The 18,079-nt window shown below is 39.4% G+C and overlaps 1 protein-coding gene across 3 annotated transcripts in view; it reads left to right on the top strand.

The window, feature by feature from the left end:
• The window catches only part of LOC126751094 (fatty acyl-CoA reductase wat), a 144,092-nt gene extending 126,300 nt beyond the window's left edge, over positions 1-17,792 (top strand). For all 3 annotated transcript variants that reach the window (XM_050461047.1, XM_050461046.1, XM_050461048.1), the window contains 8 exons: positions 4,392-4,466; positions 9,579-9,691; positions 9,950-10,198; positions 10,657-10,912; positions 14,225-14,417; positions 14,484-14,723; positions 14,798-15,055; positions 17,581-17,792. In XM_050461047.1, the coding sequence (XP_050317004.1) occupies positions 4,392-4,466; positions 9,579-9,691; positions 9,950-10,198; positions 10,657-10,912; positions 14,225-14,417; positions 14,484-14,723; positions 14,798-15,055; positions 17,581-17,671 (1,475 nt within the window). In that variant the 3' untranslated portion in view covers positions 17,672-17,792. The remainder of the gene's footprint in view (positions 1-4,391; positions 4,467-9,578; positions 9,692-9,949; positions 10,199-10,656; positions 10,913-14,224; positions 14,418-14,483; positions 14,724-14,797; positions 15,056-17,580) is intronic.
• The last annotated feature ends 287 nt before the right edge of the window (positions 17,793-18,079 follow it).

Below are 18,079 nucleotides of genomic sequence, written 5' to 3'. Positions count from 1 at the left end.
CGTTTTTGCTGTTGTTGTTGGACATATAGCCAAACGCGTTTGTGCTCTAGCTGGCGCGCATGTGTTCGTGATTAACGGTATCGATGGTGCGCAGTAACCTGCATTAGGCGGAGCTTAGCGGTTACAATAACATTGCAGAGAACAGCGGTAATCGAGGTCTTCGCGGCGCGGACGCAAACACAGACCGTCCCCAACAGTTGTTGATTGACAAAATTGGGTTTTCCACTTCATGGCTCAGAGACCATCACCGCCCACATTCTTCACACAAATTCTGGTGTTGATGAATGGATTTGGGGGAGTTCGTTGTCCATCAGACACTCAGCCAATAAAGTCCATTGTATGGATAACAGACGTTTGGTAGTAAGGCACAAGCTGAGCCGAACTTACAAGGGGAAAAGTAATATTTGTAACTTTTGACAAATTTTTGTAAACAATTGAGAGAGGAAGGAGAGAACCGTAGCGAATGGAAGAGTTTTACAGCTTTGAATCTCAAAAAGCAACTTCTTAGTATTTTATATCTTTGCAGAACTTGGAAGTGCCGTAAGCTACACAAAAGAAATTGAAGTTTTATTTTGGCTAGGCTAGTGAGATCCAGATATCATTATGTAAAAGGCATTCTCATTCAAATTCCCCGACCCCGTTTGACAGATCCTTCACAAGCATATACATATGTATATCTGACTATAAGCTCCGATTTACGGTGAGTTTCGTATGCCACGAAATCCCTAAAAAACATGGCTATAAAATTCACTCGGTACCCATTAGGTCCCGGCCGAACGAGTGCTTCGATAAATTCTGATTACATTATGGACTCTGCTTCCATTGCGATCCATCTGAGCTACAAATTCTGCCATAACTACCTGAGAAATGACATGGTTCTAAGAATTCTAAACAAATGTTCAGTATGGATTCCTATCCGTTTGACAGCAGCTAAGCTTCATTAAACAATTTGGTAGAATCCACATGTTTCTTCAAAAAATGAACACAAGTTGGCTGTGGCTTCGATTGGATTGAAAATTATTTTACAGTTTTTGCAATATTCGTAGCTCAGTTCCTATCGGTCCACGTATGGCGGTAGAAGCTAGGCAGAACTTATAGAATTGATAGTTATGTAATTGGGTTCTGATGTACTTGTAAGATCCCAGGTTTAGCTATAGATTCTCGCTATGTTTCTGTTGGAACCTAATTTTTCCGCATATCCAGTAGAACCTAGTCAAATGATGGGTTTTGTACTCTGATCTGTATTTGTCTGACAAATTCTCCAAAGCCATATCACATATACAAATATTTAATTCTGATACCCATATGATACCGAGCAGAATAAGAATTCGAAAGCTCAACAGCTCATTAGTTTTAGATATGAACTCAAATCCGCTTGGAATATACTGGAAACTTTGAACCTATCGTTCTGTGGCGGGTTTAGATATGAATCCACCTGAGGATACCTGAAATCACTGTACCAATAAGAGATTTTGGTTATGTTTGAAAAGGTCACCGAAGTTTGATCACGTCTAAAGGTGGTTGCCGGTACTACCACCTACTAAAAAAAATTATTCGTCTGTTAGTATCTATCGCTTAAGGGGTATTTCAAAGTCTAAAACGGAACAAAATGTACTTTTTAACATGAACTTGAGATTCCAAAGCTTTCAGTTACGAATAAAGAGGTCGGATTTTGTAACAGATATCTCTCTTCGAAACGGAATATCAAAACTTTGATAAAAAAATGCATAAAAGCACCCGTTATGCTCTCATAGGGGACCACATATTAACCCCAAAACTGTGTAGAATCGCAATCAAACCCCTGCCAAATTGCAGCTTCGTGCAAAGCTCAAAAACCACAAGCTGCCACAGATAATTACCACGCGGGGAGTTGCAGATACACGCAAAGCATGCAGGTGATGAGTATGAACTCGCGGTCCAAGGGTCGTTATATGCACAGCAACAATGTCTGGGCGTTGCTTGTATTTGCGTACAGTTAAAGCAATATCAACAGTAACGACAACAACAAACGCATCAATATTTGTTGTAAATATTTGTCAACAAACGCTTTGGCCACTTATAATTTATGGTGTCATCACGATGACAATAATGAACACAGCAAGCGTCACAGAGTGACGACCAGAACAGACGGAATCATCACACACATGAGTAGATGGCGCGCGGGTGAGGGTGCGCACGTGTGCGCACTTGTGTGAGCATCTGAGCAACGTAAGCGGTTAAAAAAAGTCGCCACTTTCGATGTCAAGTTTGTCAGTTTTGCTCATTCAAGCAGTCAATCAGCGGATAGATTTAATGCCGCATCTATTATGCGTTCATGAACCCAGCAGTGAATTGGAATTTGTTCCGAATTGGTATGTGTCACGAGCGTACTGTAATTGCCTTCGAGGAGTGTAGACTAATGAGGTACATTTCAGGTAACGTACATGTCAAAGGCTTCACTAACTGGAAGTACATCCAACACACTCTTGACTTTTCCCCTTAGGGTTAATCCAAAATCGATGAATTTCACTTAGAGTAAACGCCAAAAAGTGAATTCAGTTCGTCATAGATCGACGAATTTGTGTTTATCACAGATTTATTATGGCGATTAAATCAACCTTAGCAACTTCGTAAGGTTCGTCAAAGATGTGTCTACGAGATATTTTAATCTCAGTCTGAAGAAGATTGACTTTGTTCAGAACCATTAGTTCGAAGGATCTCCTTCGGTGCACTCTGTACGAGAAGAATGTAGCAGTCCCACAAGTTCCTGTCGTTGACCTGCGCGTGCTGAGCTCACTGAATGTCCAAAAGTCAGACACCAGAATACAAAGAGACATCGGAGAATCGACTCGACTCCAATCGGTTCTCCAACAAAGCTTATCGGCTTTTCAGTTTCCTTTGTGATCGAACACCCATACAGGTTTAATATGGAGGATGCTGGAAGCTACTACTAATGATGTTCTGCTCATGTGGTTTCAACAAGATTTTATTAGTTTTGAGAACAATTCATCTCAAGAAATGGACCCGTAAGTTGGCACAGCGCCAATTTTTTGTCCAAGCTACGAGTTCCAGCCAGCCATTTTATCCGCTCTGCTGTCGGAGTAAATACACACCTCTCTGAAGAAAGCTACATTTTGGTGCAGTATATATAAGTAGTATATCGCTACCTTAATAGTAGCGATTCGGCTGTGTATTAGTTTTACGATGGCAAAAAGCCAATACAAAATTCACATTGGCACACGCCCGCAGAATCGTGCTGACACATCGAGTAGACTGCATGAAATGTTTAGAGCGGCGCACCAGGGTAACAATGAATCATCTTTTTTGCACTTGTCCCGTGTTGGCAAGACTACACGTAAGCATCTGGGGTCCCCACAGTATGACACACTGGAAGAGGTATCGATTGTGAGGCTGCAGAGTCTGAATTCACGTCAAGCGCAGGCATCCTAAAGGATGACTACTTCTCTTGGACCTAAGAACCGAACTCCACCTGGTATCGCAAGGGACCAAAACTGGTCTATGCTGGTCTTGCTGATCTGCTTATACAAGATAACCGGTAGATAATGTAGTAAGCCTATCTCATTACCAGATCTTATTCTCAATTTCTTCAATATTTTAAGAAAATACTTCAGTTCACTTGCAGTTCGAATTATTGCAAGGTTTCCGATTTCTTGCTTTGGAACGGGACTTCTCTAGGTGATAAAGGCAAGAGATTCGCTCAAGAGCTGGTTGATGGCTTGGCCAAGAATAATAACCACATTCCAGAGCCCTGAGTCCGTTCTAGTTTTCGTAGTGCTTTTTGGGGACTTTCGCGTTGTCATCCATTTTTGTACTAGTTTCAGGACAATTAGAAACTGGATTACATGCAACTAGTCGAAGACTGCTCTAAGGGATCCACTAGACTACTTATATTGAAGTCGTTTCCTAACCACGTATGTTTGTGTGTGTGCGTATGCATCATCGTGTCATGTAATTACGCGCAGACGCAATGGACGCATTCGAGTAAAATTCAAGCACAGCTCAGCGCTTTTGCCATTTGATTACTTATTTGCGTCGTCCAAAATGCGCATTCATAATGAATCACTGACGGAGGGTGGATGGTGGATGGCGGGTGACGGCTGACGGCTGACGGCTGACATGGCGATAGCTAGGCACTTGCATAATTTTACGAGTACCTCGAAAGTGTCATTAAGTTGCTGCGCATTTTTTGTCGCAGTCATCTACACCAGAATGTAACATATGACTATCAAATATAACGGTGTGTGCATGTGTGTGTGTGTGAGCGCCGACAGAAGCATGAATTTATTTTCGCTTGTCAACCAATTTATTCTTTAATATTAAATGCTGACTGCACAAAATACTTCGTTTATTATACATATTTATGCTCTGGATTTTGTTTTTCTCTCTTGCAGATGAGTCGCCAATACAGAAATTTTACAAGGATAAGGGCGTATTTCTCACCGGTGGCACCGGTTTCTTTGGCAAAAGTAAGTATTGTATTTTCTAGCAGAAGAAATTTTAAAGTCTTAAAGCAATTCATTCCTATTCCGCTCGGCTCCCGAGACTTCGGAGATAATATAAATAATATATATAAGACATTTGAATTTAAACTTGCCCGCGTCTAAGGAAAAATTATTTTTTTTTTAGGTTCCTAGTACTGTCAGACATTTATGTCAAATTTCATGCCAAAATATTCATTAGTGTTGGAGATACGTTCGTTTTGTGAGCTGCTTAAACATGAGTTTTTCGTTTTTTTCTGTCGAAATTTTTGAGGAAAGAATTTGCATTAAATTTTGTTTACGGAATCAATTTTCTGCTGCGGATACGTTGTTCCAGATTTGGTGATGAAATTGAATGTCTAAAAAAATGTTTACTTCTTATAGTGAGTTCCAAGCCGGCCGTGAAGAAGACGAAGAGCGTCCAGGGCGACCATCAACCTCAACCGACGAAGCTCACGTTCAACAAATCAAAGATTTGGTGTTGAAAAACCGTCGATTAACAATTAGAGACCTTGCTGATGAAGTTGGCATATCGAAAGGTTCAGCCAATACAATTTTAAGGATGTTTTTGGCCTCAAGCGCGTCAAATCTCGACTGGTACCGAAAACATTGAATTTTTTGGAAAAAAGGCGTCGCGTTGAAGTGTGCGAAACGATGCTTTCCGACTACCAGGGTGTCATGAAATGCATTATAACTGGCGATGAGACTTGGATCTATGCTTACGACCCCGAAACAACCGATCAATCGAGCGAATATCGTGCCAAAAGAGAGCCGAGACCAAAAAAATCGCGCCAAAGTCGCTTAGAAATCAAGGTCATGTTGACTGTTTTCTTCGATTATCGTGGTGTTGTGCATTATGCATTCCTTCCAACCGGTCAAACAGTCAACAAAGAATATTATTTGAACGTTATGCGTCGTTTGCGTAACGCTATCCGCCTAAAAAGGCCGGAATTGTGGAAAGACAATTCTTGGTTTTTACACCACGATAATGCCCCATCCCATACTGCTCTCGTAATTCGTGATAATTTCGCCAAAAACTCAACCCATATCGTTCCGCAACCACCGTATTCACCTGATCTAGCGCCATGCGACTTCTGGCTGTTCACCAAGCTCAAAAGACCGCTCCGGGAACACCGTTTTTTTACGATAGAGGAGATTCAAGCCGAGCAGCTTCAAGTGGAAAGTGACTACAACCAGTGTTTCGAAGATTGGAAAATCCGTTGGCATAAGTGCAAATAAAGAATTTTCAAAATAAATACAATGTCACCTTATTTTTTGGGCACAGGTATATAAAACATAAATAAAGAATATAATTTTCCAATTTCTAAAAACACTTCAAGTTGAAGCATATTTAGAAAGTCAGCAAATCCTTTTTCTTCTAGTAATTGTTATATAGAGTAACCTCCAACTATAATTCAAAATCGTAACTGTCTGCATCAACGTCAATAAATAACTGTCTGTAGCAATTTTCTGCTCGGTAATATAAATCCTTGCTTAATTGAGCCCATCAAGTGCACCATCAAGGAGGTCTGTCAAAGGAATGTTGAATGTGTAAGGGCCGATTTTTCATCTGTCAGTTAAGTTGTGGTTAACTTAGGTTAGGTTAGCTGAATCTGATGGCTCAATAAGCCAGTATGTCATACTGTAGTGTTCCCAGATGCTTATAGAATTTTGTGTAATTCCGATCTACCGTTTTTCACATGACCTTCGCAGTTTTGCAACTAGGTAGCTTGTTCCAACGGCTTTTGATTTTCTTCACCATGCTTCTGTCGTATAGACAATGCATGAGTTTCTCAATGTTGATTACATTTTCCACCATTGCACCAATTCCATCGTCCATTTTGGAGCCATCAGTGGGGTACTGTAGTCGGTGTTTGCCCAACCGCCATTACCCACCGAGCTATGCCCGAAGGTTCTGTATATAAATTCTCTTACAATCAGTAGCCCGCCGTTGGAGTCGTTCTTAGAGCACCCGTTATATATAGCGCAACGAGCCTCTGAACTCTTTCTATTGGCTTCCGATAGATGAATTTCCGTACGCCTGTCCACCATACTACTGCACCGTAAAGCAAGGTTTGAAGACATGGTAATGCAAATAGGCGCTCATCTCGTGTGGTTTTTCATAGAGGTAGCTATTATGTTCTATATTTTCACGAATTGGATTCATGGTATCGCAATCGCCAAGGATTTTTAATAGAATATCATTCTCCTGACAACGTTCGGTGTGTTTTACGTGGGTACCTGCGTTGATCTGCGCCCTGAAAATGCTGGACATTTCAGTCCCAATTGGAAATGTGGAATGGACACACTAACCACCTTTGTAGGATTCGAGGCCTATCTAAAACCTCTGCTGTACTTTGAGACCGACCCCGGTTGCAAGCAACTCCACATACAGCTGACGTGAAGTGTCAATTTTTACCGCATTTGGGGCCAGTCCGCATTAGCAGTTTGTAGTGAACCTCCAGGGCTTCTGCTCCCCGTAGTATCAGAATTAAGTCTTCGGTCAGACCTCGTAGCCGAAACTCCATTATCCCGACAGTTGCAACTACGAAACCGATATGTTCCGGCTAAGAACTGCCAACTTGGAGCGATTACCTTTATTATTATTTGGAGAATGTTTTCTGCCGATATAATTACAACAACTCTGGTGACAAAAGCTCTTGTCCTAACTCAAATTCAGCTAGATCCTTAGAAGTTCTGCAATTTCAAAAGGTTATCAAGCGAATCATTCCACTAAAGAGAAGATGTTTGGATGGTTTAAAACCATGCCTACAGATATGTTATTTGAAGTCCTTCAGGGTGACTTGGGAGCCAAAAATCACTTGGAGCTAATTCAGGCAAATACGGTGGTTTCAGCACGATATTGGTTGAAATTTTTGCGAAAAATTCACGAACAATTAATGCTGTATGCGGCGGTGCATCATCGTGGTGTAAAAACCAAGAGTTGTCGATCCATAATTCCGGCCTCTTTTCCGAATAGCTTCACGCAAACGACGCATAACACTCAAATAGTATTTCCTGTTGACAGTTTGGTCGGTCGGAAGGTATTCGGATTACACACACTTCGATAATCGAAGAAAACTCTCAGCATAACCTTGATTTTTGATATTTGGCAAATTGATTATCTGTTTCCGGGTCGTAAGCATGGATCCAAGACTCGCCGCCAGTAATAATACGTTCTATGACATCGTGGTAGTTGAAAAGCATTGTTTCACATAGGTTAACGCGACAACGTTTTTCGAAAAAAATTGAGTGATTTTGGAACAAATCGTGCTTTCACTTTTCTTATGCCCAAATGATCTTTCAAAATGGTTTTCACTGATCCTTCAGACATTGCAAAGAAGTCAGTAAGTTCTCTGACTGTTAATCGTCGACTCTCAAACACCAATTTTTTTTATTATTGATGTGTTAAACATCAGTTGATATTGATTGCCGTCCTACACGTGGTTCGTCGTCAACGCGGTCCCGATCCTCTTTGAATAATTTGTACCAATCAAAAACACTTGCTCACGACAGATAATTATGACCGCAGGTCTCTGCCAACATGCTGAACGTTTCGGCAGCAGAAATTTGATTCCGCGAATGATTTGATTTTGATGAATGGGTTTTCGCGCGAAATTTAAATTAAAAAGTCCTACTATTTCTTTCTCTAGTTACATATATCTATATTAAAACCAGTCATATGACTTGGCGGTAATAACATATGTAATATGCCCGGATTAATAAAGAGTGCGTCTCGGTTCAGACTTAAGAGCAGCACCGCAGTAGCTCTGCTGAAATAAACTATAATCCGCAAAACCTAACCTACTCCCACCTCATATCTCATCCATGGAACCGCCGGATTAATTATTACTTCATGGGAGAGCGAAAGACTTTAAGTCTCATCTATCTTACGGACTGACTGACGCTTAATATACTGTATATCTGGTTTTGTCATAATTAGAGCTGACGCTTCGCTGACAGCTCTCCATTTACCACATGAGTCTTGTAAAAATTTTCACCGTAAAACTACCGCTAAATGAAGTTTTTAACTTTTCCTTTACATTGGAAAAACGAGGACATTCTATGCACTCTGTACATGTCGTACGGACTAAGATCGTGATCGCATCGGAACAGATGGAATTCTGGGTCATCATATTGTAAATTTGTCCACGAAAGGATGTCCGGTATTAGTCGATGGGTCTACTATCCTGTGGTTGTTGCTTTTGGTTCTCTCCTCTTTTTTTACGCCTACAGACGGCTCTGCTAGCTGGTCCAATCGCGCGAATTTGTCTCTGTGGATGTCAATGGACGGCATACTAGCTAGAACTTTAGCAGTTGCAAAGTGTCTGTATGTCAAATAGTTTAATTATCTCTGTGTTATAGTGTTTTTCTAAACAACCAAAATCGGATTTTTACGACGTTGCTTTCGTTGAGGAAGTACAGGCATCAAATTTCGTGTGCGGACACTTGAAAACGTTTTGACACTATTGAGAATATAAAAACCGAATAGGCGGATGCCATGAAGTCTACACCGGAAAAAGACTATTCCGACTACTTAGAGCACTAAAAAATTGTTGATAAAATTGTGTTTAATCGAAAGAAGATTACTTTGACGGAGATGAACTTAATTTGGAGGATTGAATAAAGAATGTATACTTTTTAAACAATTTCTCCTTACTTTTTGATCACAGTAGTATATTATTACTCGAACAATTATTATTTGAGAGTCAGTCATTGCTGAAAGAGTGTGCTCAGTGTTTCACATGTTAACTTTAGCGAAACTTTAGCTAAGACACACACCACATTAGCTGTCTCTCATAACAAATATACGCATTTTCAGCACATGAGTGTCTTCGGCTCGCACTTTTGTTTGGTGAATTGATACTAAAAGGTATCCAGTACTAATAGCGAATAGTTTGCTGTCTGGAAAACCAGTTTAGCATAAAATTATTAAACCCAAACCGCAGTAACTTTGGAATTTTTATGCGCCGTTTGATCTTTATGATTTTTGGTAGAGAAACCACTAATAAATATTAGCTTCACACATTTCCGTCAGCTTTATTTTGCACCATTTCGTTATCTAACACCTTTTTGTTGTTGCTGTTCATTTCTTTTCAGTCATAATCGAAAAATTGCTGCGCATCACCGAAGTGGCTCAAATCTATCTGCTCATACGCACCAAGAAGGGCAAAGACGTCTACTCACGCATCGACGATCTGTTCAATGATCCTGTAAGTGTTACCCACACATATATCTATACAGTTATATCGCGTTATAGCCCTAAGCGCAACCTAAACACTTCATTTGCTTGCATTAAGGCAACCTTTTTTCCTTTTATTAGGCCATATTTCTACCTTTACCGTTTTTTACTTTCTTTCAATATTTCCCAGCATTGATTATTATTAGTATTTGTTGTTGTTCTATTTGTTATTGTTTTTCATCGGTTTCGTTTCTTTTGCCACACTTTTCATGACGTGCTTGCCGTGCAGGTGTTTGAGAAATTGAAAAAATGCAATCCCAAGTATCGACAGAAAATCACCATCATCAGCGGTGATTGCTCGCTGCCCGCGTTGGGCATCACGCAAACCGAACGTGAGCTAATCAAGGAGAATGTAAACATTGTCATTCATGGGGCGGCGACGGTGCGTTTCGATGAGAAATTGAAAATGGCCATTGCCATAAATGTGAACGGCACCAAGGAGATATTGCAGCTGGCCAAGGAGATTGTCCACTTGAAGGTAAGCTCGCAGCGTAATCGCCGAACGATACTCGGCTAAAGGGACACATGCACGCACACACATAAACACACTCGCACGTATATTCATGCTTAGCGATGCAGAGGCATTCAGCTGAAAGTTTGTGTAAAATGTTGGTGGTTCGGTAATTTTGTTCACAAACTCGAAAGTGTCCACTGTGTTTGTGTTTGTAGATGTGTGCGTGTGGCTTTGTTATTAGGAAGCGATTTCAATTTGCCCGCTGCAAACACACATACACACCTATGAATATACACCTGCCAGCTGACAACTGTCTATGTTTGTGTATGTATCAATATACACTTCTGTCTACGCATGTGTGTGTTTGTGTGCGTCAAGCAATTTATGTTTCTATTTACCGCTTTGTTGTCGCAAGTATCTCACTTTCATTTCATTTACGTTTTTTTTTTGCTTTCTCTTCCCTCCCTCTCTCTTTCACACAGGCCTTCGTACACGTCTCGACCGCCTTCGCCCATTGCAATCATCGCTATATACAGGAGCGTTTCTATCACAGCGCCATTACCGGTGAGAATGCCTGCAAGCTGGGCGAGTGTCTCGATGAGCATACACTCAACGAGCTGACAGCGACCATAATCAAAGGATATCCGAACACGTACACATACACCAAGGTCCTGGCGGAGGATATTGTGCAAAACTATGCGGAGAAATTGCCAGTGACGATATTTCGGCCAGGCATTGGTAAGATTTATTTAATGAAATTGTGATTTCTCCGACAACAACAACAACAACAGCGATTGCTATAGAGAACAACAACAGCAATAAAGAGGCAATGACAGCAAAGCTAGGAAATTGCTTCTGTGTGCTGTGCTTAGAAATCTGGATATATGCTGTGGTTGTTGTAGCTCCACTTGTTTCTGTTGTTGTTGTTGTTGTTGTTCTATTTCTTCTTCTTGTTGATGTTGTATTTGTGGCTGTTGTTGTTGTTGTTGTTCTATTTCTGGTTGTTGTTGTTGTTATATTTCCTCTTGCTGTTGTTTCTGTCATTTTCATTGTTGTTGTTGCTTGAAACAAAATCTAGCAGCCAGCACTGTCATAAGCGTTTGATATCAGGTACAAATTGCAAAAAGTCGTTTGCTCAGGTGCCACACACTCCAATTTCAGGCAATTCCGGCATCTCAGTTGACAAACAGTAATACTACAAGTGGTAATCCTTGTACTATGTCAAATCGGCCAATTCAATGTAATAACGCCGAACGATTTTACTAAAGGATTTGTGAATGACATGAGTCGGCAGCAAGTCATGCCAAAACAATCTATTTCGCAAGCGATATTTGCTGGTTCAACTGCGGTTGGCTTTGGCGAAGTGAGTGGGACTTTGTGCCGTCAATGAACTAACAAATTTCACTAAGAAGTTTTAATTTTTTGACCTAGAATGTTAATTACAGATGGATTATTGTTAACATGTTTGACAGGCGGCATCAAGTTGTTTTTTTGGAAAGAATTTTTCATCTCTAAGTTCTTGCAGGACATCGACCTGAACTCAGTTGGTTCGGCTAACGGCAAATCTATCGAATGAGAGATGGTTCAAGACTAGATTACAGAACTGGTCAGTAAACCTTATATAAGATATTTGGAACTCATGGAATTTCTCACTTTTCTCTTAATATCAGCAAAAGAAGAAGCGTTTTTCGGCTTAAAGGATAAAAATGATGTATAAATCAAATCCACAGACAGTCAAACATAAGACCGCAGATTGAAAACAGAATCATAATGAAAGATGGTTGGAATTCAGGAACACCTTTACTTCTTTTGTTCAACTGTTCTTAAAATACTGCTATAAACTACAAAGTTGGTTCAAAAACCTCATGCCTAATGCCGTAAATCCCTTACTATTTCCCCAAGAACCAGCAGAAAATGTAGAGGGGTCTGTAACTCCAGCCAGTGAGACAGGTCGACCGATACATATACATAGAATTAGTTCGAAAACCTCAAACTATATAAATTGCAGTTTATCTTCTTTTCTCAGTATCAGCATAAAAGGTTTCTCAGCTTAAAAAATACATAGATATCTACAAATCTGATGAATTAGACATATAGTCCAAACTGATTCCAAAAGCATGTCAATTAGTAACGGAAGATAGAAATTCTTTACGCTTTTCTTCTTTCCTTTAGTGTCAGCCGAAAATGGTACGTATATCAGCCGACAGATGGGCAAACACTAATCAGCTGAACAAGTTCCAAAACCTCTTTCCAAAGTCTTCTAAAAGGTAGCAATATTTTACATTTGAGAAGAAGCTCTGTCACCATTGCACTGAAGCTCTAACGTCTTAAACTTTCGTTAACTAGAAATAAGCGTTTTCATTTCATCGAAGCTTAAAACCGCTAGCAAATTAGTTGTGATATTAAAGAGGAAAACCAGAATATAGCATCACAATTAAGAGGGTAATTTTTCAAGGAAATCATGGAATTTGTTCTGATTCTATAAAACGGTCTTCTTTGAAATAAGTCAACAATTTCAACCGCAACCGAGCATAATTTGCGTCGATTGAGTTAGGTACCACAAATTGGTGAAAAATCAGCCCAAGTGATCTGCTATAATGGTAAATAAATATGTATCGGCTTCCAAAGACCATAAGTTAAGTTAGGTTATTCTGGTATGCTCGTAAGCCACACATAGTTCAGTTTTGGCCCCAAGCGATGTCAGGTGGAGTGCCGTTACGTAGTTCATAAGAAGTAGTCATCCTTCAGGAGATCAGCACTTGAGGCGTAATTCAAAAGGTTCTACGGCCTCACTATCGATACTTCTTCCATTATCTTATGCCGTGACGATCAGAAATGTTTTAAGAGTTGCATTTGTTAGTACGGGATAAGTACACTAGAGATGTTAAATTGTTTCCCAAGCCTTGCTCTTGACATTTCCCATAGTCGTCTCGGGACTCGTGTTCCGCCACCATTCCGTTAGATCGTTTCATCGGATTTTAACTTTTCTTACTATGCCCTTGTCCGGCTTGTCTTAAAGATAATCGGATGACAGCCGTACACACTCTTGGCAATCCTGTCCACTATCTCAATGCCATCGGTGCCTTTTTGACTTGATACCCAGTATAAGTGAAGTCGCTTGTTTGTGGCGACATTCTCCACTGGTGCCCTGCTCTCAAGACACTTATGCCCATGATTCGAATTGAGGTTACTGCTTTGATTGCTGCTTGGCTGTCTGTCGATCATAACTTTGAATGAAGTGTGTGCTTGCTGAAGCAAATAAAAAAAGGTCGGATAGATCGAATGGAACTTAACTTCACTCAGCTTGAGACTCGGGTTAAGTATTGCATTTTCTATATATATATTCGGTTTTACTAAAGTCTCCTGTAGTTTAAAAGTTCTTGCTGAAACTGGGTATTCAGGTCATTAGAAAGGGATTTTAAGATCATAAAAAAAATAAAAAGTTCTTGATACCCAACCATAGTTCGAATAATATTTTGTGTCATTTCGTTATGGTTCAGGAAAAGTGGATTAATTTCTTTATTCTAGAGACCACTAGTAAGCCAAAGCAATGCATCGGTTGCGTAGAACGACCAAAGTAGTATTAAAGAGGAGGAGCTAGATGTTTCCGTTTACATTGTTGACGCTCACTCAGTAAGAAGGAGCTCTAGTTTTAGTTCAGTAAGGAATGGGATCTTTTATCTTTCAGTTAAAACTGACCTGCTATTTGGAAGCGATTGAAGATTCAATCGGCTAAAGTTTAACTCTGTAGAAGGAAATACATTTTCTCGATATGAAGCCTCTTTTATTGCTCTGGTCTTCTATAAAACCAGTACAAAGTGCTGTTCTCTACGAAAATTCGAAACTAAAGACATATTAAGTAAACAAATTTAATTTATGGCTGAGATCATGGGCAAATTTTGGAGTTGAAAAGTTCGTCTGAAAGCTCGGTTCTGTAGTATTCTTCAAGCTGTAATCTTTCGAGGACAATATGAATTTACCTGCGATCTTTACGCTTTCCCAACTATCAATCTTAACTTCTCATCTATTTAAATTTTCTCTCCGCTACAGTTATCACCACCTACAAGGAACCAATTTCCGGTTGGATCGATAACATGTATGGGCCGTGTGGCATAATCGTCGGCATCGGCTCCGGTGTGTTGCGTGTCTTCAGCGGGAAGGTGGACAACAAAGCTAACATAGTGCCAGTGGACTTATCGGTGAATGCGCTATTAGCTAGCGCCTGGGATATTGCGCGCAATACGTAAGTGACAGTGAGGAGAAGAATTCTAAAAATTTATCGAGAATCATTGTTTACCTTTTCTCACAGTTACGACACACCGCCCATCTACAACTATGTGCCAGATGCCGACAATATGGTGACCTGGAAGGAGTATATGGAATATGGTTTCGAATATGGCTGCAATATACCGATGCGCAAATCGATTTGGTATCCACGCTTCACAATCGTACCCTGGCGCTGGCAATTTGTGATCTTATCCTTCTTGTATCACACAGTGCCAGCGATGTTTATGGATTTATCAATGGTTGTCGTTGGAAAGAAGCCACGGTTGGTTATATATATTTAATTAAAGTTAATCATAACAATAACTGATAAATCGGTAACTTTTGATATCATTTCAGAATGTTAAAAATCTACCGTAAAATACACAAATTCTGCTCTGTGATGGAATACTTCAGTTCTAATGATTTCAAATTCGATAACGATAACGTTCGTGCCTTATCAGCGAAACTGGAAGGTGCCGATAAGCAAATGTTCGGTTTCGATATGCGTCATCTTGATTGGAAGGAACTATTTCGAGTCAGTTTGGTGGGGTTACGTTTATATGTGGTGAAGGATGATCCTAGAAGTGTGCCGGAATCGATAAAACGTCATGCGCGGTAAGTTTTAAGTGCGCTGTAGGAAACGATACTGGAAAAGTGGGGAAGGGCGTAATAAATACAAAACGGATTGGGAAAGTTGTCCAGTAAGATTTGAAGTATGGGAGTGAAAGAGAATATAACAGCGAAAATTTGATCGATTTCTTTCACAATAAATTTCACAATCGATATATTATTATTAGCAATCGATAATTTTTCATGATATCCTTAACCTGAATTGCTTTCATTATGAAATTAAATATCTCTAGTAATTAGGTTTGGCTCCATTCTTGAACTGAGTCAAACAATTTGTATATCAGTTCATTGAGAAAGTCTCAATACCTAGATTGCCTTTTATATTTCGGGATTAGGGAATAACGACAAATAATAATCATAGAAAATCGCTTTAGGGTTTTCTCAAAATATTCGCCATTAAGATCCATATACGAGTACTTTAACATGCGTTTGAAAGAATTGTCGAAGCAATTTCGCCACTCTGATTAAGGTATCTTCAAAACACATGTTCAGAATGCATCAACCGCTTCTTCAGGTGTCGAAAATTTTTAGTTTATTTTTTTCGCACGGGAATAAAAAGAAGCCATTCGGTGCTAAGTCGAGACTACACAGTGGATAACTTATCAAATCGATGTTTGAGTGCTCAGTTGAGTAATCCATCCTCAGTGGTTGGTTCTCCTGATTTCTCGAAAGACAACTGGCAAAAAAGCCATTTGCTCCACTCAAATTTTACTGTTATGCGTTGTTCTATTTGTTGTTGTAGTATCGGTGCGACATGTCCAGTTTTTCCAAAAAAAAACAGGCAACTATTAGCTTGGATTCGGCACAATTTGAAACACCCATACAGTCTATTGCTGATTACTTTCGGGTTTATTAGCATAAATCTAGGATTCATAATCTATCATGTTGCGATAGACGTCGTATTTCATTAACATTTCTTTCGATCAATCGTCGAGAACCTTTTCGTGCGATCGATAAATTGTGTGGGATCAGACGTGAAACAAATTTTTCAACAATCAAATGTTAGTGCAATATTGAATGTATGCTGTTCCCACTAATGCCCACGGTTGTCTCAATCTCACGATTGGCCACATGACGATCGTGCAATATCAGTTTGCACACAGCATCAATGGTTTCCGGAACATCAACTGATTTCGGACGACCTTTACGAAATTTGGATTGGATTCACCATACTATCGATAAATACTGATGCTTGATCGAGCTCTATCGCCGAAAATTGAGTTCAGTTCGACGATACACTGTTGCTGTAATAATCCACGTCGAAAGTTGTAAAAAATATTCGCGCTAAAATGTTCGCGATTTATTTACTTTTTTTGGCCTTTATGAATATTTTTAGTTACTGTTAGGTTAGACGTAGACTACTATATGTAGCTCTTTGTGAGCCAAAAACAAGAAGAACTATAAATTAGCAAAACGCTTAGTAGCCAATACAAATTTGCACGGGAGCATTGATCCACTCCCAATCTTCCGATAGCGGTTTTAGGGTGTCTTTCTTGCTAGCTCTTCAGCTTTACAATTTCCTGCGATTCCGCTGTGGTCTGGCACCAATACTATCAGCCTTATTACAAAGATACTCTATGCTTTTGATAGCGAGGTTAGGCACTTTTTGATCAATCCGGTCATTCTCTGAAGGAGGCTGCACTCCGGAGCAATAAATCTACTGCCAACTTAATGACTGCAACCTCGGCCTGGAAGTTTGCAATAGTCAGGAAGTTTGAAAGTGCAATAGACAGAGAGCTCCTCACAGTAGACCCCTCCACCTACTTTCCCGCCAAGCTTTGATCCATCCGTGAAGAAGAGCACTGCCCCTCTTCTCCAACGGCTTCTTCCCACCCACAACTCCCTCGCCGGTATATGGGTAGAGAAGGAGCCGCCAGAGTTAGGTTTGTCGACTCCATGATCTAAGTGATCCTGTGTGATGTCAAAATGAGTAAGGATTTCTGAGTGTTCCGACCCGTGTTTTTGTTTTTTTTTTTTGAGTCACTGTAAATAACACACAATTTTCTGAGTATGTATAAACTTAGGTATAAACTTTACAGTAGTTATGTGCCATATTGCACCAAATTTGCCAAATACTGAGATATAAAGGGCAATCTACTTATTTCTAAGCGGTTGCTAATATAAATTCCTTCAATGGTATTATCATTCACCTCTTACTTACCGCGTAGAGATAATAGGCCGTCTTGGGATATATAGTTTTGTACAATAATTTATCGATATATTCCACCGATAATGATATATTTTCCCATATGTTTATCATGATAACAAATTTTTATATGATTCTACTTCAAATAGTCTCTGGAAAATTATTATGTATCGACCACGTTCTCGGTTCTAATTTGTATACTGATATTAATTGTTTTGAGAAATTGGGGAGAATTGTGTTATTTATAGGTGGCTAAATAAATACAGAAATAAATACAAATCTTTTTTTTGTTTCTGCTTTTGATATATGATATTTTGAATATTAAATTGTTATTGATTTTTTTCTTTTCCCCCGTCTCTTTCAGGCTAAAAGTGCTGCATTACACGACGCTCTTCATTGTTTACTCACTGGTGTTAGCGTTATTATATAAGATTACTAATTTCTTCTTTTTCTAGCAGTTCATTTAGCATATTTCCTTTTTAATTACTTATAACGAGTGTTTTCTAAAGTTTGTTTTCCAAATACATATGTACAAAATGAGAAAAATAAATTTAAATTTATAAATCACACTTTAAATGATAAAGATATTTTTTAATTAATTTGGGACCCAAGAGATATGATTGAGCATACTGGAGTACAAATTTAATATACAAAACTTTATTGGCCTAACAATTTCGTAGAACACAGAATATCTAAGTCCAGAGATATTCAACGATGCGGATATAACATACGAGCAATAGATCTTATAATTGCACAGGCACGATCATAAATACAGACGTGTGATCATTTAAAGTAGAGCTTCGCAAAGTAGTAATTCTGGGTATTAATACCGCCTCTCCTTTGGCACTTCTGGTAAGAAAGGT

The sequence above is a fragment of the Bactrocera neohumeralis genome, chromosome 2, assembly GCF_024586455.1.
Source record: "Bactrocera neohumeralis isolate Rockhampton chromosome 2, APGP_CSIRO_Bneo_wtdbg2-racon-allhic-juicebox.fasta_v2, whole genome shotgun sequence".
Taxonomy (NCBI): Eukaryota; Metazoa; Arthropoda; class Insecta; order Diptera; family Tephritidae; genus Bactrocera; species Bactrocera neohumeralis.
Note: the sequence above shows the minus strand (reverse complement) of the source record. Positions and strands in the feature narration are given on the sequence as shown.